Source organism: Bactrocera tryoni, chromosome 2 (genome assembly GCF_016617805.1).
Source record: "Bactrocera tryoni isolate S06 chromosome 2, CSIRO_BtryS06_freeze2, whole genome shotgun sequence".
Classification (NCBI taxonomy): domain Eukaryota; kingdom Metazoa; phylum Arthropoda; class Insecta; order Diptera; family Tephritidae; genus Bactrocera; species Bactrocera tryoni.
This window is the reverse complement of record NC_052500.1, coordinates 13,030,481-13,057,215: the sequence shown is the minus strand read 5'-3', so window position 1 is coordinate 13,057,215 and position 26,735 is coordinate 13,030,481. Positions and strand designations below refer to the sequence as shown.

Genomic DNA, 26,735 nt, shown 5'->3' with positions numbered 1-26,735 from the left:
ATGATGTTGAATTACTTTCTATAGAAATAGCCAACAAATGTAAATAAAAGTGAAATGAAAATAGCGGAACAAGCCTTAATTTGCGCGCTTGCTTGTTTGCCGGAACGCCTGCGTCTGAGCCATGAACAACAGAGGACTTGCAGTTACTTTTTTTGGCTACCTCAAAAACTGCTTACAGTTAATTTCCAAATTGCGCGAGTGCAGTAGGAGCCACCACCTAATTTATTAAGGCAACACAACACAACACAAATCTACTCGAAGCCTAAATATTTGTAAGCGAGTGTGTGTTCAAAATGATATCAGCACTTATTATCGTCACCAGCGTAACATATTTTGCCAGCACATACCTACTTACGCCATATACTTATACGTACGCATTCACATGCCGAATAATCTAAGCAAACACATTTTATATCTAATACGGGTTCAAATTTTTATAATCCGACATTGCTTGGAAATGGTGGCAAAATCGAAAGCTGTGTATACCCCTATGACCGCTATAACTGCCATCAGTTGCTTAAATCTCATGGTGAAGCCACTTTGTGTGACAGCTGCCACAAGTTGCTGGCCACTTGAATGTACATTAATCATCCCGTAGCGAGTGCAAGCAAAGATATACACAAACTGGCACACTCAGTCATACTCAAGTGCGGCACCCGCTATCACAGTATGTACATATACTCGTACTCTGCGTCTTTAGCAGAAACGTTTTCTATCAAACACACATTTGACATTTGCTGTGATCTGTTGTGCCATTTTCCATTTTCTCGCTTCAGTCAATTTGCTATTGCCGTTACAAACATTTCTCAGGTGGCCTCCGCGTCCTGCTGAGCTGTCAAGTGTTTGGATATATTAATTAAATAACATGTTAAGCGTGATAAATATCTTCCGAGTCTTAGCAACAGATTAGTTGTGGTATTTTGTCAGGTGTTGGATTTATTAACTATGGTTTATTATTTGATTGAAAACGTTTGCTTGAAAATTGTGACAAATAAAAATGTAGGAACTAAGAAATGAATAAACGAAAGTGAATAAAGTTTCTAGGTTAAGTTAGATTAATATCGGTATTCTGCTTATCACGATTGTCTCATGTCTCTAATTGGCACAATCGTAATTTAGTGACTCTGTTAGTCAGAAGTCTCATTTTGGTATTCTGGCAGATACAGTATAGTAGTATAAAAGGTAGTTCCTTAGGAAAGTTCAATAAGGATTTTACTTGAACAACTGAGAATGCCGGTTCATCATAAATCGACAAATCTGGCCTCTCACAAGTTTGTTGACGCGGCTAACAACAATTTCTTTGACTGTCTGGTGACGACACACGCCCGCAGAATGGGACTAACAGAACGAGAAGACTGCAGGAAAAGTCTAGAACAGGGCACCAGGGAAATAATGGATTATCTCTTGTGCACTTGTCCTGCATTGGCAAGACTACACTGTAAGCATCAGGCGTTCCCACTGTATGACACACTGGATGAGGTATCGATAGCGAGACCGCAGGGTCTGTTAAAATTCACGTCAAATGCAGGCATCTTAAAGGATGACTACTTCTCTTGGACTTAGCAACTGAACTTCATCTGATATCGCAAAGAACCAAACTGGTCTTTGCGTGGCTTATTGGCCCACCAGATTAACCTAACCTACCCTAATATCAATTTCGACCATTTAAACAGATTCGGTGAAGGTATGACCGACGAGATGATTCAACATTAGTCTTGGGAAACAATTTGGGTCCGACAAAATGTTTGGCCTTACCTTATTTGTAATCTAAAAGCTGATCAATTGTTTTTATTTAGATACATATTTCTAAAAGTAAGTGTACAAAAACCTGTTGAACCGTAAGACGGCAGAGTGCTGACGTGTTGACAGTCCCGGACCGGATAAAAATTTCGTCTCGGTTTCAGTTACGTAGAACCGACTGTGGTTGGGTCATGAATGAACCGTTCGTCTTGTGAAGGGTTTTGCACTGACCGTATTAATATTTCTTTATAATCTTCACCTAAAGCACCCAATATTTCCATGAACTCACTTAATTTCGAAATTCTAAGAACAAATTCTTTGACAAAGGCAGAAAAAAATTGTGCTGCATTCCAGGATTATTCCAACGAATACATAGAAAAAGGTATACCAAAACTTTTGAGTAAATAAATAAATATTCTGCGTATATCTCCCATATTCATGATGACTGTGTTAAAAAACTTGGAAGAAGGATCACACTCATATGGTCACGCGATTGTATCTTTACTTAACTTTGAACCAGTCCGTGTCAAATTTGATCAGATGGTCTGTAATCAATTCAATTGCGAGCTTCGATATTTCACGATTAAAATGCCGATAGGCGAACTAAAAATACAAATATAGCGATATATTTTCAAGTATACAGTTCAACATATTTGGAAGATTGAAAGACAAAGCTAACATTCCTTACAAGCTTGTTCAAGAAAGGAAATATTTTTTGTATGTACAAAAATGTATTTAAGAGAAGGTAACGTTTAATAATACAGTAAAGGAAAAGGAAATAAAATTGCAGGTTCATGTCAGTTTTTTATGTTTCAATTAAGCGCCAAACATTAGTAATGAAAGATAACCGAAACGCACAATAAAAATATGAAAACCTGTGACACTGGGTGGCAGACATACTATGACCAATTACATAAAACACAACTTTTTTACGGCTTCACTCACATTATAGCCAACTAATTACAACATACATTAAAAAAACATATTTTTAATAGCTTAACTTAAGCTGGAAAGGGCGCAATCCAAAGCACGTATGAACGTTGCAAGCGTAAAACAAAATATACAAAATTATACGATTCTATAAAACGGTGAAAGTTTTCGTGCTTCCATAGAAAAATGAACGAAATGTAGGGTGTGAGAAGTTTTTGTGATAAAAGTAGAGTGGAAATAGAGAACAAAATCGAACATCGAAAATCCAACCTAGGTAGCACCCCTAAAAATCCTTTATATTGATTAGTCGAAAAAGTTATTTCGTATTTTGTCAATAGCTGTCGTTGCAGTCGTATATCTCCAGTGCTACCAATCACTTTGTGTCATACAATATTGTGTTAGAAAGGTGAGATTTTAAGCTTCATTTAACCAAAAAATGAAAATTAATTCGGGCAAGTCGAAAAAAAGTTACAGCTGTTCAAAATTTAGTGAAAATAATGAATAAATTCGCTATATTTTGAAATTTTTGTATAAAAAAGGGAAGAATGCCACGCTGTAGGGAAGAGACTATGCTGCATCAGTTCGTGTAGCGCCACAATGGCTCGCTCGCTTCCGTTCGGGAAATTTCGAAATTTCGATTTGCACTGATGAAAGTTTCGCACTGATGGAATATTTTCTCTAGCTGAAAAATGGCAAAAATTTATATTATAAATATAAAAAAATAAGTTGAAGCTTGATTAGAAATACGAAAAGACTTTTTTGACTACCGAATATTTACCGCATACAAAGTCAAGTAAGTTATTACTTTGTTTAAAATGTTTCTAGATCTATCAAAATTAAATTCTATAATCAACTCCCCACTGAAAATCAACTGGTCAATCCTCATAAATTGATCAACGAAACGAAATATAACTTCTTTATTGGCGCAGACAACGCCTACGCGGTTATTGTCTTAAAAAAAGCTAAAACTGCCAGACTAGTTACGCCTTTGGTACACACTGGTAGTCAAGTAATTTACAACTAGTTGACTTCGGAAGTCAAATCCATAATGCAGATCAACTTAAGTGCATATTACTTAGCTCAGCGGCGGACAATCACTTTGCAAGTGTTTATTTATTTAATTAAAACTGTGTGCTACCTTCGTTTGCCTATCAGCTGTTCTTCTTATTTGCGTATTGCACTTCATACAACATCCAACACCTACATACGTACACACATATACAGGATAGAGTACATATCTATACATACATAGAAGAATGTGCTTATTTGTTTGTTTACTTTTCCGTCGCGGGTGTCAATTATGCATACTTGGGTGTCAATTAAAAAAATCCATTTCACTCGGTGCGCTACAATGAGCTGACAAACCGCTGCAACAATGTGTTGCAAGACACGAGAGTATACCGATGCAACTTAGTAAATATTAATATGGAGAGTCATGCGCGTGCCATGGAGTAAGGGCGCTATAGGTGGTTCTGGTGTTTACATATATATGTAAATACAAATATACACATGTGCGTGAGCACTCACTTAAATGTTACAGGCACCACACTTTCATATGAATGGAAATATCATGCATATGTATGTATGTGCAGACACATTTGTTCAAGAAGAGGAAGTGTTTCTGCCGTAAAAGTGTTATTAGTAGAAAATTAGTTGGACGTCTGATTGTTTATGGCACAACGTTTGTCTGAGGCGATAAGTGGAGCAATTGCGAGAAAGTGGTGCAAGCAAAACAATTTAAGTTTCACGTCATACAAATTTTCCTAATGGACAGGATCGCCAAAGCGTATGTATGTTTTATTGCATAGTTGGCGAACTACATATTATAGTCTTCTTATATTGTAAGAAATTTTTTTTTTGCTTTGAAGCTGAAAACTTAGAAATGATGCAGAAATCAATCGTTAAATAATATCATGATAGAATTAAAACGGCTTAATTGAAATGTCAAATATTAAATGGCCTTATACAGATAGCGTAGATTCACAGTTATTTTCACTAAATAAAAAGAGAGTCGGTTTTAAAATCCGTTATACAACTAAACAGCACAATTTTATGTGATTCGCCTGAAAATTAAAGATGTGCATTTTTTAAACGCTATTGCGCCAAAATGTAGGCAATGCATATGATATATTACTGTTTTTTATAAGATTCTTAAGTACAAAGCTTCGACTCTGGCGCTTATTTCTAAAAAACACAAAATAAAGTAAAATAAAGTAAGTTTATGCTGCTGAGTCGACGTTACGAGTTTTCGAGAGAAATGTTCTGCGAAAGATTTATGGTCCTTTGCGCATTGGCAATGACGAGTATCGCATTCGATGGAATGATGAGCTGTACGAGATATACGAGATATACGACGACACTGACATAATTCAGCGATTTAAGAGACAGTGGCCACGCTGATTAGATCATGTCATCCGAAAGGACGAAAACACTCCAGCTCTGAAAGTTTTCGACGCAGTACCCGCCAAGTGAAGCAGAGGAAGAAGAAGACCTTCACTCCGTTGGAAAGAGCAGGTGGAGAAGGAGCTGGCTACACTTGGAATCTCCAATTGGCGCCATACAGCGAAAAGGAGGAACTACTGGCGCGCTGTTGTAAACTCGGCTATAACCGGGTAAGCGGTGTCTACGCCAATATAGAACAAGATATGCAAAAGGGCTGGATAATATTAACATTGGTGGAGAAATTCGCTGATATAAGGAGTCAAGATAACAGGTAGATAATTATGTGGGTTGGGAGGTTGGTAAAGAAACTGATCACAAATACCAAGGTCCGATGCCAAAGTTCCAGATACTACGCCTTTGGTTAGAGAGAAACTAAGCGTTTTCTAGTTACATCAATAATAAGAGTAAAAAAAAATGCATAAATCATTTCAATATTTACAGGTAAACCAGACTCAGCAAATACTCGACTGTCTGCTTCAATTAATGCTTCAAGCTGTTAAAGCCAAGATAGTCTTATTTCGAAGTGCGGCCAACTACATACATATCTGTAGTGACACTGCCGCCACTAAGTCACCTAACACCATTCTACTATAATTACCGTTAAATGCACAAATTCAGACACTTTACATGAATGACCGTATCACCAAAGGCAGTGCTAAGCAATATTTCAACATACTCTTTTTTTTGTTATTGCATCCATAAAACGCATGAAAAATTATAGTCGCTAACACTCGAATCGCGTGTGTCTTCTTGCAGAGGTAAGAAGCCACAGCAGCTTGTGGTAAGTGCAACCAAGAAAGCGAGATACGACTATGAAAGTCCATATGTACATGTGTTACGGTCGAAAGCGATGGGAAAAGTATAAATCATGCTTTCTAAGCGATGTCTGGCAACTGCTTAAGTACACAAATGTGTACTGGCCAGCATGACCAGAACCCGATTCCTTGAATGCTCATGTAAGCTAATGTTTATGCGCACGTGCATCATCGTATAGTGGCGGAAGATAGTGGATGCATGAGAATACTTCGCTAAACGTGTGCAAGCACTTATCGGCGTGTTTAGTTGCCCGCAAGTAAGGCAGGTAAGCAGCGTTGAATTTATGCATTGACAAAATAGCTTATACGGCTCACACGCTCTTGCGTTAGTGTGTTTAGACGTGGAGGAATATATTAAACAAATTTATGCTTGCAACACAATGTTGCATGCAAAGAAAGTTAATTTTAGACATAACTTAACCAACAATTACTCAAAGTACTAATTTGAACACGAGTTTTAGCAGATAACAAAATAACAATAACTAGCATTAGACTTGAATTTATTGGCCTTTTTATATTTTAATGTATGAAAATTCATATTAATGCTACGACAATTTTCTAGAAGTGCTCTTGTTAGACATTTTAGCTAAGAGTTTCGAATACAACTGTTTTGGCTTATATAAACTCAAGTTTAGCGCTTAGTTAGTTGATTCATAGACAGCCAAAAATAGTCTTCTTTATTTTAATTAACATTCTTTAGTCGAGCTCAAGCATTCATATCTGTCTTTCCTAATGTAGCGCCAATTTAAGTACCAACAGAAGTCAAGGTCTACTTTTCCTATTGCTAAGGAGTACTTTTCTATTTGTATATTAACTACCGCATTGAGTTCTTTCAGAGATAGAAGTCTACACACAATTGAAGCGAACTAGTTAACTGAATTTCAGATCGATATCTCAGAAACTGATTTGGTTCGCGTATATGTAGATAGACGTATAAACATGACTAAATCGACTCAGGTCGTCGTTTTGTTTAAATTCGTTGAGCTATAAGGTTCACTCAGGTTCTAGAACATCTCAAAGTTTTGTCTAATCGGATGTGGTTATTGCCCACACTTCTGGTTCTTATATGTGTTAGAAGGAGGTTAACAAGAGCTATTCTCATCCATAGAGTTAAAAAAACGATCTTGGACTTCCTGATTCCATGTTAGATTTCAAGTTCGAAAATGATCATCTCTAGATATAAGGTTAAATCGAGGTATTTTTGATATGAAAAATGTTTGTTTAATCTGTAAACTGTTTCATGGTAGCTTATGCAACCATGGTTGGAAGAAACGTTCTTGGCCTTTCTGATTCTATGGTATATGTATATCAAGTTCAAAGTTGAACATTCCTAGATACAAAGCCAAGGTTAAACCTACGTATTTCTCATATGAAAAATATTCGTTTAATCTATAAACTGTTTGGTGGCTACTTATGTCTTATGGAACCATCCATTAGTAAAACAAACACCGTAAATAATCGATCCAAACTCTTACTCTGAAGCCACAATCAACACACAAGTTTAAGCTCAAAGTATACTACAAGGACTTCAATAATTAAGAATAATTTTCTCAATAGCAAGTACGAATATTAAGATCACAAATTCTTTCTTAGAAAACAGTGATTCTTAAAAAATTAGTATTATATTGTTTATGTAATTTTGAAAAGCAGAACTATAATATGTATTGCATATATTCGGAGGGAGTACTAAAGTGTATGAATTACCAACAGGACGCCATAATTTAATTTTATTTAACTTTGTCACAGGTCAAGGTATTACGCAATTACAAACGCTGTGCCCGAACGGTGGGACCGAGCTGTTGAAAGGTTAAAGGTCATAAAAAATGAGCAGCGTAGAAAATCAAAGCAAGGCAAAAAGAGGTAACTTAAACGCGCCTATACACTCACACACATTCTAACAAATATGCGGTTACACATATACATATATATCTACATTCACACGGAATGGAAAAATTTAACATTAACATTTGAAACACGCCAACGCATAAAAGAACAAAATTGAAGGAAAACAGAGAAAACACAGCGGACGTGTCGGTATTTCGTATAGAATGTGATAAACGAAAGGAATGGTGGAAAATGTTACGGGTGTAACGTTCTTTGAAAAAATGTTGAAAATATGTGCTGGCCATAAAATACCGCCGTTTTGTCAGTCGCACATTAGCTTGCATATCTGTACGTCTATATTTGTGTGTGTACTGCGTTTGTAAATGGGCAAAAGTGTTTGGAGAGGCCAATCAGGAAAAAGTATGACTAAGGCAAATGAATTATGAATGAAAATGCAACTGGTGGACACACTTAAGAAAATAAAAGCAAAAAATATAAAAATTTATGCAACTACATACACACAAAGATGAATTTGAAATGATAGCCGAGGAACTGAAGTTGTTTGCCGGTGTTTTATGGCGAAATGCTAATTTCGTTCCCATTGATACCATATCAGGTAAATGGGTATTCATTCTAATTTATTCAAATGTAGTGAAGACATGCACATACGTTTTCAAACACCGACAAATTTGCTGTTAAGTTATTAATAGCGCTGGGAATTTCACTTTGAAATAATCGAACAAAGCAAATGTTCTCACATTGGAAGACTAACAGAAAAAAACTAGTATTCATATTTAACGGCTAGATAAATAATAGATGAGTATAAATACCGCATTTTTTCTATACTTTAGGTGAATACATTTGTGATAAAAACATATTCTCCTAGCCGACCCAGATGAGGTCTTTTATACTTTATCTTCTGAAATTTCAACTTAAAAGATTTTTTTTATATTTGTGGCACGTTTTGTTCTTAAATTTTCGGGACCTATCGGCTGATATCAACCAAATTCGGTGCTGTACAAAAATAGAAGATTTTATAGGAGTCAGTGTCAAATTTGGACAATGGGCGGGACATCGCCCTCTTTGCGTAAAGATCCATAACTCAGAACCCACTCGACTGATATCAACCAAACTCGATACATTGCAAAAAAAAGGGTAAATCATACTAAAACTACAGAAACTGTTGAAGCCCCCATGTACCAAATATATGAACCTTAGTGCCTATAGTTGACTTTTTACCGAAAATATCGGAATACTTCCTAGTTTCTTCCAGTATACAAATCAAGCGCCTATTTATACATATAACCGGATACAATTAAGCATAAATAATATATTTGATGATCTTATGATGAAAATTTTTCCAAATCGAACAGAAACTGTTGAAGCCCCTAGGACCCTTGTGTCTATAGTTAACTTTTTACCGCAAACATCGGTCATTGTGCGAGATGTATAATTGAAATTTGGAATTTTGCTTTCCTAGTAAAGTATGTCTGAATGTCAAAAATTAGTTGCCTCGAGTCAATACTTCCCTTAGGCCCCACATACCAAAAAAAGATTTACGAACTTCCAGGTGACTTTTATCGTGTATATCGGCCAATATGTGAATTATCACAATGAAAATTAGAGAGTTTGTGTGCCTGAAAATGATAAAATCGGATGACAACTTGCCTAGCGCCTATGTAACTGATAATAGAATTTTCGAATATCCGACTGACTTTACTCCATATGAAAGGTGCTGGTATATGAGATACCCTAGTGAATCCCAGACATCATTAAATTAGTATATGGCATGTTAAAATTATGTGGTATTAACTTAAATAGATGAAATCGTTTAAGGATGATTTAGTATAATTTTCGCTTTCATTGTAATACAGTCACGATTCCGCCGAACGATGAAGTTGAACCCTTTCGCTACATTTTCCAGTCAACACCATAAGTTATTTCATCGGCAACTTAGCCTTGTTTTCTTTGTATACTTAAAAAATCAGAAAATATGAAACAAAGATGTCTATATATTTCAACCACCTATTCAAATCCGATATCTCACAATATCATTGTTTCTGAATAGTCCTGCGAATCACTTTTAAAACGAACGCGAAAATTTCATTAAGTAAAACGAAATATTTTGGAGACTGTAATTCCAGATATCTCCAGGTTTGATTATTAGTAAAACCTTAAAAAAGTGCGTAGATCATGACTGGAAAAGTACATTTGATTGCTAACAAGCCAATTGAAATGATTAAAATATGAAAATTGAAGATAAGTTAAAGTCATAAAAACAAAATTCGAAAAAATCAAAGAAATTCGAATTCTTGGCACTTGAAACATACAATATGAACGAGGGTACGCCGGTATCTTATTACGTAAGGAAAAGAAGGAGTATCACTTGTAAAATACACAAACTCGTAATCGAAAAAAACCTTGTGGCACTGCCTACTTTTTATTTTAAAATATCTTATCACAGCAATCACCCGACCAATACTTCTTTGCCGAACTTAACCAAAAGGTGTGGACATCAATTCGGTTTTAAATTTTTGTAGGAAAATGGTAAAAAACATAAAATATTGACGGCGTTGTATAATATCTTTTCTAACGATCGACTGTCTGGTGAAAGGAGAACCAAATCCGAAGTTAATAACAATTCTGAATTAAGAACACTCATTTTTTCGCCACAAAATTAAAATATTTTTCCTGACCAGCAAGAGCCATTTTTTTGTTATTTCGCATATAAAGTAGCGGCAGAAGAGAAACACTAAGAACTAATGTATTTTTTACATAAATTACCTCAAGTACTCGGATTATAAAATTTTGAGATATGCACCTGTAATATTATATACAGGCATATTATGACTAGAAGACTTTTAATGCAGTGCAACGCCACAGTTGACTCTATTTTTAACCGCATTAGCGCACACAACATTCCTTGTTGTAGCAAAATGTAGCACTTAAATGTGATCCAAACTGCCGAGCGCATTGAATTACACACTTTATGGACAACGACATGACAAATATTGTGTTGTGTGTTTAATATTTATAAAATATATTTTTTGCCCTTTCTATTGCACATTTTTATAAAAAATATGCAAATACAGTTGAACTTCCGTAACACGAACTTCTACAACTCGAACTCTTGGATTGTCAATAGAAGTCAAATTTCATACAAATTCCCATCCATAACTCGAATTCTCTCTAACTCGAAACTTTTTTGTGTACTGTGGGAAGTTCAACTGTATTTAAAATCATTATAAGTTACCAAAACATTACTACCAAAAAGTGGTGTTGCCAGATTATAATAATAACGCAATAACAAATAAGAATGAGCATGTCATGTTTGTATGTTTGGATAAAAACGAAAAGCTATGCATGAGTGAAAATTTCTAGCCTGGAACTATTTCTATATGTATAGTATATAAGTAGGCATATTGTATAAACATGTGCATATGGCACAAAACAAACATATGTAAACCAAAATACAGTCAACAAGCTGTCACGTGATTTGTGTGCACACACAAAATATCAGCTCTGAAATAACAACAACCTGTAATCAAAGAGCAACTCACTTGCTGTCATGGTCAAGTGAACGAAATCGGTCACAAAGTCACCAAAGCGACGAACGGCAATCGTAAAATTGTATTTAAAAACCGAACAACAGGTTGTGGGAGCTAGGAGCAGAAATTAAAATATTTAATAAATATGCATACAATGCCACTATGTTGTATTTGTTAATAAGCGGTAAGGAAATAATAAATAAGAGAGACGCCTAGACAAAATTCAAGTGCGGACAAAGTAATGTTCCATGCTTGTCCTGAAAACGGGTTGACATCTACTTGTTGTTTCCTTCCATGACTATACCTAATGTACATATATCATTAGTAACTAAATATATGTAAGTATATTTTAAATGGGAAAATAAAATGCAATAAACGAATAAAACATTACAGGAACTATAAACGGATAGTAAAAGTTTATGGCTGTTAACCAGAATGTAAATTGCCATCAAATCAATGTTGTTTGTGTGGATTTCAGGATTTTAAGTACACTACGTGGTAACTACATAAATTTAAATAAAGAAACTTTATGTGATTTTATGTAAAGTTCTTGAAGTAATTATAGTATTGGTTCCTTTGTATGAGCTCTTAAAGCTTATGTCGCTTTAATATGCTAAAGAAATAATAACGACGGATCTATTCCTGTATTGGGCAAAGGCACATCTCGCAAAAACAATAATAGTTTCGGTGACACTTTAACTAATAAAATCTAATTGTTAGAAAAAAGAGAAATGTGTATCTTCATTTGTCGTTTGAACCATTCACAATAGTAAAACTGATCTAAAATATTCAAAACAAAACTTGGAGCTTTGAAGATAACGGTTAAACCATTTTAATGAAGTATCTGGATACTCTCTTGAACGAAGTCAACTCGATAACTTCTTTTGTTGTTTTCACATGTAATTGTTTTGACAAGAGAGCAGAAGCGAGCAGAGAAATGGCGAATCGAAGGCAGTTAGTCTTAAACAAAAATAAATCACGAATATGTGTCATCTTTCATTTCATTTGTAAAAAAATACAAATTGAACTCCGTACCTCTGATAATGTGACTTCGTTAGACAACTTTTTGTGCTGATGTACATATGTATCTTACCATGGTCAATGGTCCAACCTAATAAACCAGTTGCCACTGACGAACATGCAAAGTTAGAATGATCTTCATAACACAGTTACAGTTACGCTGCTTCGAACAAACTCTGATCTAATGACTAATATATGTATAGATAATCATCAGATGAATGGAAACTCCGACTTGTTACAATCAAACTTACATTCAATAATTCGCCACACTTGTGTAGGTTGGTAACTTCCAACGGTGAGTAGTTAATTAATTTCGGCATTACTCAACAAATGCGGTGAAAAAGACAAATTATGCAATGTGTATACCTCCAGCATAGCGGTTAGTCATAGGCAAATTGAGTTGCGGTTACAATAATTAATGCACAATAGAGTGAAAGTGTACATACAAGCATATGTATATACGCATCTAAGTAATTTGCATATGTAAGTTTCAACACATGTATATGTAAATATGCAAAATAACCCCAAAATATATATGGAGTGTATAAAATAAAGAAGAAAAAGAAGAAGTGTGTAAGTGTGCATATTAAATATATAATTACAGAGCAACTGAAGAAGTAAGTGATTAAACTCGTAAAAAAAACAAGTAAGGAAGTGCTAAGTTTGGGTATAACCGAACATTTCATACTCTTGCAACTTGTTGGTTATATGGGGTATAGGGCAAGTTTTCGCCTGACTTTATACATTTTAGGCACAAAGATACATTGTTATGAGCAAAACACGCTTTCTCATTTTCATTGAGATAACTTACATATTATTCGATATATACGGTATAGTCATCTGGATGTTCGAAAATCTATAAATGAGGTGTATGGGAACTAAGGAAAGTATTGTAAAGAACTCTCTCAGAATTTCTATTATATATCGCACATATTTACCGATATTTTCGGTAAAAAGTCAAGTATAGGTACAATGTTTGTCTGGAAAGTAATAATTGATTTATAAAAAAATATTGAACCAATCGTTACAATTCTTTAAAAACTTTCAAAATAGGCTCCTTCTGCGTCGATGCAGCGCTACCAGAGCGATTTCCGTTTTGTCGTCTCAAAATGCTTGCCTTTAATACTCAATTTCTCGGGATCATTCCGAAAGATTCATGACTCGTCACCTGTGATAACGTTATTCAAAAATTGGGGGTCACTTTCAAATTTCCTTGGCACACTTACACTCGCCGCAATTTCTGGTCGTCAGTGAGCACTTTTGGGACCATCTTCGCGCACACCTTGCGCATGTTCCAGTGCTCCGTCACAATATAATGAACCACAGATTTTGATAAATTTAACATCTGGGCAATTAAACGAATACTTAATCGACGGTCTGAGTTCAAAACTTTGCGCACACGAGTCACATTGTCGATATTTGTCGAAGTTGCAGGTCTTCATCAACGACCTCTTTCCAGCCCTCCAAAAAGGCCTGGTGCCACCGGAACACACCACTTCTTGCTAAAGCAACATCTGGCTAAGCCTGCTTGATCATATCAAACGATTCTGTCGTAGATTTACCGAGTTTCACGCAGTATTTAAGCGCGTACCTCTGTTCTCACTAACGCTGCATTTTCGTCTTACAACACTCTCAGAAACATGTCGAGCGAAAATGTTTGTCCTGACTCTCCAGGTGCTCAGAGACAACTGACCAGCCGCCTGTTTGCTAGGAACGCCCTCTACCGAATCCAGTCGGTGCGCGCACGCTCCGGAATCGCGGCGGAACAAAATCAGTCCTTTTACTTTCCGAACAATCCTTGTGTGAGATATATACACATATATTTTCGGTAAAAAGTCAAGTATTGGTATACGCCCATCTACGAACTCGTCCTTACTTTCTTGTCAAGGAACACTTATGTATATAAATTTTCAAGATGTCTAAATTTTTACTCAAATTATTGCTTGCTTGCTTGGATGGACGGACAGACAGACAGTAACTCGAATTTCAACTCGAAGCATCATCTTGATATTTATATATACGAAACTCCAAATCTATCTCATTTAGTTTTAATTGATAGAAGCAACCGTTAGGTGAACAAAACTATTATACTTTGTAGCAACATGTTGCCAGAGTATAATACCTGTAAATGGCAATAAATTTTATATCAAGATACATGAAATTGCCAATGTTGTTGGAGTTCCAAAACAACATGTTAATTGATTATGATTACATAAATATATTGCTTGTCTTATATCCGAACATATACACTACGTATAGACGTATGTATGTATGTATGTAAGCGCTATAAATTAGCTGATAAAAAACTATTATGCTAGCCATTTTTATCAGCGACGTTGCTGGCAAGCACTGATAATTGCAGATAAATTCATCGTTTACACTCGTGCATACATACATACATACATACATAAATGTTATTGTAGATATGTAATACATTGGCGTCAATATTTGGTATTATATCATACATACATATGTAAATATAGCATGCATGCACGTCATTTCTATACGAAAATGCAAACGTTAGATAATAGCATACATATGTATGTATGTGTATGCGATATTCATGTGTTTCCAACTGATAATGACTCCTTCAAATGTGTTTGTTTTGTTTATCGCTAAGTTGTTGTGGTGCAAGGGGTTTGTTTCGACGCGGTAAGGCGCTCCCTAGCGCTCCCTCCATATTAACCTTAGCGTTTTGTCTTATCAACATTTAAATAATGTATATTATACATATTTGTCAAAGAAATAAAAAAGGCAGTACTCTTATTCGCAACAATTGGCTGGGCAAAATTGTATTGCACATATTTGGCGCTGCCCAAACTTTTCAACAAATTTACTTTATCAGTAGCAGTAGCATAGCTCAAATTAAACGATCTGACATTTGCACTCTAATATTGATATTTTTGGCGGCGAACAGTGGATATAAGGAAAATATCTATATAAGTACATTTATATATCGAGAGATTTTCATATACAAAATTAAGGTTTTCTGAGTTGCAACTTACTTGTAGATTTGATAACACTTCAAACATAATACTGCTTACATAATATGTTATACACTCATTGTATGTGAATATGATATGAAGAACTAACAACTGGCGTAGATCAAATAGATATACGTAATAAGAGAGGTAGAAAGAAAGCAACTCAACGGTTTTAATACTCTGATAAAAACGCAAACTAGCGTGTAGAGACGTGGCGAAACGAACACAGAATGAAAAATACCATCAGCGAGTATATAACGGGTGATCCAAGTAGAGGTACTAATTTCAATAGCATGGAAAGACTTACGCCAGAACTACGGTTATAAATCGTTCAACTTTCAAATTCACGTTCTGTAAAGAATGTGTTTCGTTCGCTTCGCACAACTTAGGGTCAACATAATCGGCCTACTGAGAGTGCTATTCGAAGCACTATCACCCATCTGTAGAACCAGCATTCATTATTGGATAATATTCGACCGAATAGACCATGTCCATCACATAGTGAGAAAAATACAGCACCCCTAGCTTACACGAAGAATGTAGAGAGTCGAAGGCTGAATGGGTATGTAAACAACCAAAATTGCCGCATTTGGGATGAAGAAAAACTTGAGGAAGAGCTGGCATTTCAATCAGAAAAAACAACGATTTGGTGTAGTTTCATCATAATCGCCAATGCGACCGTTATCGCGCAATGATAACCGACTATTTGATGCATGAAATTGAAGCTCGCGATCTTGGCGACATTTGGTTTCAACAAGACGGCGTCACTTACCACACATCGCCTCAATCAATGGATTTATTAAGAGAACAAATAATTTCACGTTTTGGGCCAAGTACGTGTGATATCACACAGTTAGACTTTTTTCCTGTGGGGATATGTAATGTCTAAAGTATGTATGCATATGCTGACAATCCTGCTTCGATTCTGGGCTTGGAGCAAAACATCACGCGTTTCAGTTCATGTTCGAACTAGTTGTCGAAAACTGAACTTGATTGATGGAGCACCTGAGACCTGAGACGTAACCGCAGCCATCATTTGAAAGAGATAATCTTCAAAAAATAAATGCCAAATAACGTTCTTTCGAATAATAATAATAATTCCACAATAAATTTGATTTTCTTTAAAAATTAAGGAACCTCGAAATGGAACACCATTTATATATTTTATTAATCATTGTAACCCTTTTTTTAACAAACAACTTCAGTTTTTTTTTATTTTAAAGCACTAAAATAACAATTGTGACGCTATCTATGTCGGAAGACTTTAACCGGCGCTAAGAAAACGAAAAAGAATCCATTTCATATTAGATAAATATACTTTGAATATAGTACATATCACTCAAGTCAAGCAATATGCTGTGTTGGCGCTCGGCCAAACCACATTTTATTCTGTTTTCATATTTGTACATATTTGTAGTGTTGTGTTTATTCCAATGCACATATAAATAAGTATACATATGTTTTCGTTTTCACACACTGTTTTTTTTTCTTATAATAATAATTTTTTATTCCATTTGTAGTTGTTGCTACAGCTCTTTGATTACCAAGTAGTGTTATAGTAGTTCTTTTAATAAGTGGCGGTTCACAGCCGACACAATCAATTTCATACAATCAGCAGCAAATCGCGCAATGGGTGTAAACAAGTCCTCCACAAGCGAAATTCATTTGAAGGAATAAAGAAAAATTAATGCTTGTGACTTTTATCGTTCATTCTTTCCGATTTCAATGAATTTTTTTCATCGCCCGCGCATAACTTATCGCTTATGTAGCAACATATCAAATATGTTTAAGTTTTTTCCATTTAAGTTTTGATTATTTATCACAATGGAACATGCATTCATAAGGCAGTTCTGATTTCAAGCGAAACGTCAATTTTTCGTATACTTTCTTTACTGATAAAAGCGGAATTTTTATCTCATTCCGGTTCAGTGGACTTCGGTGTTTTTCGAGCACTTCTGGCGTATGTGAAAAGAAGAGTGTCCGTTGGGTTTGAAAATTATTGAGATTACTCTTGAAAGTATAATATATGATTGTGCAGAAATATATGTATGTATACGTTCAATGCACTCAACAAATATCAGTAACTCATAATATTTAATGCTTTTTTTGGTAGAAACGAATTGTTACTTAGTACCAGATAAAGACAATTAGTTTGAGGTTAGGAATTAGTGGAAAATTAAAAAAAATTCATGTAAAACATATGACACCTAAGCGACAATAACACAACATTGCTGCAAATAATTAAGGCTACGCCCAAATTGTAGTGAAAGCAGAATGTAAACTTTTCATTTAATTGAAATGTACATATGGAACCAGATTAACACCAACAACAATGTCAGTCGCGAATTATATCGCAGAATAACTCTTGCCAACAGGTAGTACTTCGGACTGAGTAGGCAATTGAGAAATGAAGTCCTCTCTCGACGAACAAAGACCAAACTCTATTAGTCACTCATTATACTCGTCCTGCTATATGGTGCAAAAGCATGGATGATGACAACATCTGATTAGTCGACGTTGCGAGTTTGTGAGAAAAATTGATGGTCCTTTGCGCATTGGCCACGCCGAATACTGCAGTCGATGAAACGATGAGCTGTACGAGATATATGACGGCATTGACATAGTTCAGCGAATTAAAAGACAGCGGCTACGCTGGCTAAGTCATGTCATCCGAATGGATGAAAACACTCCAGCTCTGAGAGTATACGACGCAGTACCCGCTGAGGGAAGCAGAAGAAGGCCTCCACTGCGTTGAAAAGACGAGTTGGAAAAGGACCAGTCTACACTTGGAATCGTCAAACAGCGAAAAGGAAGAACAACTGGCGCGCTGTTATAAAGTCGGTTAAAACAGCGTAAGCGGTGTCTACGCCAATAAAGAAGAAGACATATGGACTACATAATTATGCCCTGAGCAAGGTATATTAAGTTTGCCACGAAGTTTATAACCACCCGAAGCAAGCCTCGGAGAACCATATATACCATTTGTCAAAACCGCCGAAATCGGACCACTGCAACGTACAGCTGCCATACAAACTGAAAGGTGAAATTCTTGTAAGGAAAACTTTTTTATATGACACGATATCTCCACGAAATTCGGCATGTATTAATATTCAAGACTATGCTACAATTTTCGAAGAAATAGTTCAAATTACACCACCCTACCATATATGTATCTAGCTGTCATATAAACTGACAGATCAAAATCAAGTTCTGAATTTTTTTTTTTTGGCGAGATATATTCCTGAAATTTGATATATTTTATTGTCTATGGCAATGGTGCAATAATCGAACAATTTTTGAGATCAGATCACTATAGCCTATAGCTGTCACATAAACTGACCGCTCCGTCTTTATATATGTATAAATATTATGTATATTTTCACAAGTACAGTGAAATTCTTCATACTCTTTCATGACACCCACCGTGGCAGGGTTTTTGTCCGGCTAAGGGAGCTGTCCAAATACGGGAGAGGAGCAAAAACTTCTGTTTAAAATATATTCTTACAGTCAGAAGCTGCAATTCATATTTATATATTTTACTGAATAAATATATGTATGTATGTAAGCCAATACCAGCCAAAAGTAAATAAATGGCAATTATCCCATTAATTACCGTTGAGCCATCGCGAACCAGACGGCGCCTGGGCAAGTCAATTCGTTCGCTATGTTCATACTACGTTTTGTTTTTAAAAACAACTGTCGCAAAACATCGAAAATTAATAGGAATTTACAAAATCCGGAACTATAAATAGTGCACAATTTTCTTCGCATATTTTATGAATTATTGTCCGTTTATTAGAGATTATTTGAACGAAATATTAACAAAATTGTGTCCGTGTCCGGTTATAGGAGCTGGTTTTGTATGAAAATATTAATGCAAATATATGTGTGTAAAGCACGCAAGTAGCTTCGGTCGCAAGTAATTCGAACAATAAAATCTCAACATTTTTGAGCTAAAAATAAATTCAATAAATTGAATAGCACAGAGCTATTGACGTTATTTATTATGCTTGCAAACGCTCGCATATATACCTACATATAGACGCAATTTTCCAATAATATTTGTGACTTATTAATAAAATATGTGAGTACCTACGCAAATTTCGCTCAAATCATTTATATTATTAGTGAGGTTTTAATTTTTGCAAAAAAAGAAAAAAGAAAAGCCAATTAAAAATATTGCAAAAAACACTTAAAAGTTATTGCTGTAGGCTTTAACGTGTATATAATATATGTACATACATACATATATGCAAATTACTATACTGAGAGATAATTGTACTTGTACTCATTTACATTCAACTGGGTATTTGAGCATGTCCGAAGCAGTATGAGCAAAGCAAGTAACAAATGAGATCATATCTGTTTGTCAGTATATTGAAATGTTTGTGTGTGTGTTCTTCACTAAGTGCAAAACAAACAAAATACAACAACCATGAAAATAAATGTGAATTTATGTCTGTAGATACTTAAACATCTCCTTAAATACTGACATACATATATGTATGTAAATTATTAAGAATGTGGCAAAATTACATTTGCATTTAGCGAATTGGCGGCCAAAAACAAAAACCGTTCGTTAACTGCAAAATGCGTCAAGAACGCAAGATTAATTTGGTGCTTAAATGGTACAACATTTTGTTTGCATGATTTAAATTACTGGCAGATGTGCATATGTATGTATATATGTACATATGTATGTCTATGATCCTCAAAATTACTTTACCAAGTAAAAGTAAATAACTATATGTTGAGAGAGATCCATCATATGCGGTGTTTGCATTCATAACAATAGGCTACAGCACTTTAGCACTTAGTAACTAGAGTAATTGCGCATATTGAACGTTTTGTGTAGCTGTTTACAGTTTTGATAACCTCATGAAGGTGGAGATGACACTTTTATACGAAAAATGACATAACATTTACTTTTTTTTTGTAAAAGAACTTGAATATAATTTTACGTTGCTTTTGTATTGAGATAACTTTTATATGTAATATGTCATAATATTAGATCATTATTTTTGTTTTAATAAGTACTTGCTTTAAAGAACACAAAAAATCTATAAATAAGATCACCTTTTGCATCTATAAAACCAAAAAGTAATAAATATATAAAATATTAATTTTTAGTATATAAAATATAATTTTTTTTTAATTTCAATTCAAAGTTATAAAAAATGATAAAATATTAATTTTTTTTTATAATTAAATATTAAATACAATGTAAAATATTTGTATAATTAAAAAATATATATTTTTTTAATTTCAATTCTTTTTTCGTACTTACCAATGCAAACAGTATATAAGCGTCTGTCAATAACCGTGAAAAAGCTCAACAATTGGTGACTCGCCAGCGGTCAATAACACACAAACGCGCATATAAACTCGTTCTGTAGCACAAAAGAAGCTGTTCATATGTATTTCGTATGTACAAGTATATATGGCACTATATATGTAAAATTCTACACATTAGCGTGTTTTTTAATTTTTCGAAAGCAGGTAATAATAATAAAAACACGGTTTTTTATTTCACTCGCTGCATTTTACGAAATCGTGCCTTTTTTACAGCGCTCTCTTTCACACACAACAATCTGATTTGACCAAAATTTAAGCAGTTAAGAAGCGTGTGTACGAATGATAAAGCAAAAGAAAGAATGTTTGATGATTAACTTATTCACCGTTTTGTTTTCAATTCCTTCTCTTACGACTTTAAATATGTTTTTTCAATTTAAGTTATTTCTTATTCAAAATTGATGCGCATTGTTAACTTGTTTTGCTTTGTTTATTGCAGTTTTGTTATTTGCGCTAACTTGAGTTAAAATGAGACAGTTCACAAAATGAAATGCAATAAAATACAATTTACATAGTAAATACATACATATATACTTGTATATGACTTACAAGTACAACGGAAACGGTGAAGCATCTGACTGAAATGACTTTAACTGCTACCACTAAGCTATATATTCACAAACACCTATGTACATATGTGCTATTGGAGTGGATGAATCATGCGCAAATAAGTTAAGCGAAAAGGTAAGAATTGAGTACGGAAAATCTGTTAAACATACTGAACTAACATTTACATACATACATACTATGTATGTATGTATTTTTGATAAATATAGAAGTGTGTGTCACCTAACTTTTCATACTAAGCGCAATATATGTACATATGTACTACATATGTATATGTAAGTGTTATAAATAAAAAATTATAATAATAAAAAAAAAATTAAAAATTATATAGATATTATAAAAAATAAATAAGATGACTTGTTACATTTATAAAACCGCAAAGTTATAGAAAAATTATAAAATATTACATTGAAATTGTTAAATTTTCAAAATAATTGTAATAGCTTTAAAAATTACGCACAAATATAGTTTGTTTGTTTTTGGTCAACATGCCATAAGTAAATATTTCATTATATACGCATACATACATATGGTATGTGAACATTTTGTTATCCTTCCGGTATGATTAGCTTCCGAGTGACAACCCATCAATCATACCAAACAACAAAATACCGTCATCGAACAGCTAATTGCTTGTCAAACTTGCACAGATATGTATGTATGTGATCACAGATCTATACATATACTTGCATATGCATTAGTATTTCCTTATAATTTTTTTATTAATTCTAGCACGCCTTCAATGTATATTTATTGAAATGCAATAAGCACCGCGCACTAATGCCTATTAGCCAACAAAAACAACACTGCGCATAATTAAAGAAAGCAAAACAGTGAAATAACGAAGAACAATAAAAGTTACGAACACTCGAGAATAGTAAAAGTAATTGATAGTAATCAGCAAAAACCGCTTAAATGAAAAGACAAATGTCACACATACATGCGTGCGCGTATATGTGTTTGCGTGTAGCTCACTTAACAGCGAAACCACCTGTGGATACAATTTATTGTAAGCATAAGCACATTTTTATTTCCATTTTATATAGCTTGTTGTCTAATAACGCATATGTTCCTTGAGGTACTCAATTACACACACACACAACACAAACTAACACAAGTTCAAGTTTATTATATTTGGTAGAATGTTACAAAAAATGTTGCAGTTTTTAAAATTGCACACAATTTCTAATAAATATGCATAAAACATCTCAAAAAGCAACGCAAACAAATTGCAGCTGTCGAGTTTGCGCCAAATTGCTCATCTCACACTATTTTTTTATTAGCATTTTGCAAATTTCGCAAGTGCACACAAATTATTTCACACTTTTGACTGCTGCAAGTCTTCGTATATAATGTAGTTTTGCATTAAATTTCACAATAAATCAACTGAAATCATTACCATTGTGTATTGACAGTTTAATAACCGCGTTAATTTGTATATTTCACTATTCTATGAGTTGCACCGTCGCCTTGCGCGAGTCCGCTTCCGTAATAAACACTTTGAAATCCGCTGCTCAACTGTTCATCGCTTTAATAACAAACTCTTTCGCAAGTAAAATGCCCCCAAATCGTACACCACTACAAACATGCATATATTTTTGCTTGTGTATGCAGTTTTTAGCGTATTTATCATCGCCTTTATTTGCGTTCGGGTCTCGGCTGCAAGCATTGGCGCAAGAAGCGGTTTCCGATGGTTCGCGTACTTGCTGCAAACAAATTGTGGAACGTATACTACGTTTTTGTTGTATCCGGTGCAGTTTGAAATATGCAATCTCTACTTAAGGAAAAGTAAATGTGTGTGTGTGTGTGTTGCACGCGATACACAAAGTATTTTTAAGGTACTGAGGATCACGATACTTGTATATCTGATTGTTTGGTAAGATTTTTATGAAATATCTATACTCTGAGCACGGTATTTATGTTAAGTTTGTCCTGAAGTTAGTAACATCCAAAAAGGAACGTCGGAGACTTTATAAAACATAAGAGTATATACATACAGATATGTATATAGTCAGAGAATGCGCTGAGTCGATTAAGCTATATCCATTTCCCCGTATTTACACGAACTAGTCGCTCAGTTTTTGAGACATCGATCTGAAATATTGTACAAATCCTTTTTTCCCAAAGAAGCTGCTTACAGGTTGGAACCATCGATATCGGCTAACTATAGCATATAGCTGTCATACAAACTGAACGAGGAAATGGAAAACTTGTCTACGCCAATAAAAAAGAAGAAGAAGAAGTATGGAAAACTGTTTTAATTGACGAGATATCTTCCCAAAATTTGGAACGAGTTATTATCAAAAGCAACGGTATAATATCCTAGGAAATTTTTCAGTTAGGATTAATATACATAGCTACACCATAGCCAGCCATGCAAAACCATACAAACTAATCGATCAAAATGTAGTGCTTTGTGGAAAAATTTTACATACGACGAGATAACTTCACGAAATTTGGCGTAGATTATTGTCCAAATAACGGAACAAACTCCGAAATTGTTCAGATCGGACTACTATAGCACATAGCTAGATTGCAAACTGTGAAGGTTATTAGAGCCGTAAAAAATTGTACGTTTTTTCCATTTTTAAACAGATATTCATTTAATTCAAGATCTATAAAAATTCAAATAGATAAATTGTATATGATCAAGATCGAACCGAATCGATAAAATCGATTTTGTTCCTAGATTGGCGCCACCTTTTTTAATGTTCATGTGAAGTTTGATCTCCATATGTCAATTAGTGTGTTCACGACTAGGGTCAGTCCTAATCAATTTTGATCCTTTGTCTTTTGTCGATAAAATTGTGCAAAAAGTGTTATCTTAATGAAGTTTACTACTTAAAAAAGAAATTTTATAAAAATACAGATTTAGATTGCTCCAATCCTAACTAATATTACGATCCAATGCAAGCTAGTTACGATCTACCATCAGAGCAAAGTATATTAAAAATATAAAATTCATAAACATTCTCTGATTTAAAACTTTCGGACAGTCCCTTAAGCGAATAAAAAAAATACAGTTATACCATAAAACTTCCTCAAGTTAGGTGCAGCATGAAAAAATATCTAAAGATGGACAATGTAGTAGGTCTATTAAAGACTTTCCCGAGTTATCATTTAACATAAGCTTCCCTCAGCAAAAGATTTCAAAACAATATTCAAATTCCTCAACAAAAGTTTTTCAGAAGACCCTATATACCTATATAGATATATATAATGTGAATGTTTAGCAAGTAATTTAAAAACAGTATATAGTTATGTAATCAGCATATTTTTGTTAAATGCCACGTGTGCCATCCATAAAAAAAGCCTATCTAAAAAAGGTCTAAAAGCAAATCTCGAAGCTTTGTTAACACATTTGAATAAATGTACAAGCTGTAAGTATGGTATGCACCTCGTTTAGCAGCGAGATATTCGTAACGCTCATTTAATAGCGGTTAGCGTGTGGGCAATCGGAAATAATGCGGCATTATCGGCAATAGGGATCACTATAACTGCCGTGTTGGTTGTATTTCATCAGTATGTTTATTGTATTTTTATTTTGTTTGCAAGCAAATTTGCAAAAATATATACATAATACATTTAAGAGCTCATAAAGGAGTTGGTGCGCAGCAGATGATTTTTGTTTTGGCAGTGCTCCGTTCAGTGTAATCATTATCAGTGTGCACAATTAACCTGAACGATCAGTGATTGCAATATTCAAGTGCCGAATAATTTTGAAATAATTACCAACCATTTGATGGATGGTTAGTCCCTTCCGAAATACGGTATTACGCCAGCGTATAAATATTACTGCGCGATCAGTACTTTTAACTTTCTACTTTTTATAATTCTACGCTATTGATTGAACAGAGCAGAATATAACAGGGTTTTCAACATGGTTGCTATTAATTCTTTGATTATACTGACTTTCACCATTGCATTCGATGTGGCAATGGCTTGCGTAAGTTAGACATTAATTAAATTTAATATTGATGTACAACTTTGTTTAATTTTTTTTAAAACTTCCGCAGAACGGTTACAAGGCAAGAATTGTAAAGGCGGAAAATTGTGCCGGACCTGACGCCATTATTATGCTGGATGAGGCTTTTGCTGTGAAACTTAATAAAAAGTGTGAAATTGTGCCTACGGGCTGCGTCACGAACAAAGCCTTCAATACAGCTGTATCGAAGTTTAAAGTGCAAAAGGATGGTGTTGTCTTAAAGGAAGGCAAACTTGACCTTTGCTCTGCCGCGGAACATGTTTCGAATGAAGCTAAGGATATGTTAAAACTATTTGGTGCTCCATCTAGTTGCCCAGTACCAGCGGTGAGTACTTATACATAATTATATGAATATATATTATATACATATATGTACATATCAATAATATTAAAAACATTTGAATTTCTCTGAAAATCTAGGAGAAAATCTGCGCAAATGATCACCGCGTCGATTTGTCCAAATACAAGGCAATGCTGAGCATGGCTAAAGGCAATATTATTGTCGATTCGGATGTTACACACGACACTGTAAGATTCTTAATTTAATTTTCTTATGTATGGTTTGTTGTTTGTTTAACAGTAATATAATATATTTTTAGGGTAAATCATGTTTCCACGTTGAGCTCGAAATTTCAAAAAGCTAAGGCAGTTACTGTAGTGTAATCCAATAAGCAAATACTTAATGCAATTATTGATGTTAATTCAAAAATTATGTATTAATAAATACAAGCAATTTAACAAATTAGACATTATTTTATTTGCATAATTATTATACTTGGTTAAAATAAAGTTTAATATGTTCCGAGGAAATCGTGAAGTTGTATACGAAAAGAAAATGTCTGAAATAGTCTGGAATCTTTTCGAAACGTATTAATGCCCACATCGCTTATAAAAAAAGTTACTAGTTCTCAATGTCCGCCATAACCGAATTGTTCGATACACTACTACAATTAAAAGACTCTGACAGAGAACTAAGATACTACATAAAAAAATTGTACTAACCTCACTTTTTTGTGTCCGATTGTAATGCTCACATAAAAAAACCTAAAAAACTTTCATTCATAAATAAATAAATAACTAACTTCTATAGATGTATGTTCATGTTACCTTTGGGGTAAGCTTGAAGCATCCTTGTAAGTGATTAGCGCAAACCAGAAGCTGGTGGCATCAGTGAAAGTACTCATACTATTTCGGCTTTAGAAATGGCGTTAAATTCGTAGCAATACTGCACTTCGTTTATCGAAAGTATTCCACTCAATTGTTAACAATCTTATTTATGCGAACTAGCAAAACACTTTAATATTACTGAATAACAACAGAACACAATGATATTTCGAACTAAAACACTTTCAATAATTATTTCTGGCTTATTGTTATTTAATTTCCTGTTAACCGATAGAGCAAAATTCTAAATCTGAATATGCGAAAGCGGAAGTTTAAATAAAATAAATCAACTGTCAAACTTCGGAATAGCTCCATCTGTAACTGTTATATTGTCATATAAAAGTCATATAACAGTAAGAGCGGA

The 26,735-nt window shown here is 34.3% G+C and overlaps 2 protein-coding genes across 13 annotated transcripts in view; one reads left to right on the top strand and one right to left on the bottom strand.

Annotated features, from left to right (window-relative positions):
* LOC120767306 (vascular endothelial growth factor receptor 1) overlaps window positions 1-22,727 on the bottom strand; it is a 68,378-nt gene extending 45,651 nt beyond the window's left edge. For 10 of the 11 annotated variants that reach the window (XM_040093213.1, XM_040093217.1, XM_040093216.1 and 7 more), the window contains exon 1: window positions 20,591-20,749. The gene's annotated coding sequence lies outside the window, so the exon portion shown is untranslated. Of the gene's footprint in view, window positions 1-20,590; window positions 20,750-22,621 lie in introns of those variants that run through there. The other variant, XM_040093212.1, reaches the window with a different exon arrangement.
* Window positions 22,728-24,957: 2,230 nt separating this feature from the next.
* Window positions 24,958-25,952, top strand: LOC120769047. Of its 2 annotated transcripts, XM_040095895.1 has the most exons (5): window positions 24,958-24,992; window positions 25,078-25,168; window positions 25,239-25,532; window positions 25,628-25,735; window positions 25,807-25,873. In XM_040095895.1, the coding sequence occupies exons 2-5, from the start codon at window positions 25,103-25,105 to the stop codon at window positions 25,849-25,851; spliced, it is 513 nt and encodes a 170-aa protein (XP_039951829.1). In that variant the 5' UTR covers window positions 24,958-24,992; window positions 25,078-25,102; the 3' UTR covers window positions 25,852-25,873. The 2 variants fall into 2 exon arrangements, with proteins under 2 accessions (XP_039951829.1, XP_039951830.1); XM_040095896.1 differs by lacking the exon at window positions 24,958-24,992 and having other exon boundaries at window positions 25,028-25,168; window positions 25,807-25,952.
* The last annotated feature ends 783 nt before the right edge of the window (window positions 25,953-26,735 follow it).

Coding starts and splice junctions, on each gene's coding strand:
- LOC120769047 (XM_040095896.1), top strand. CDS start 25,103: ATGGTTGCTATTAATTCTTTGATTATACTGACTTTCACCATTGCATTC. Junction 25,169..25,238: donor TCGATGTGGCAATGGCTTGC/GTAAGTTAGACA, acceptor AAACTTCCGCAG/AACGGTTACAAGGCAAGAAT. Junction 25,533..25,627: donor CTAGTTGCCCAGTACCAGCG/GTGAGTACTTAT, acceptor CTGAAAATCTAG/GAGAAAATCTGCGCAAATGA.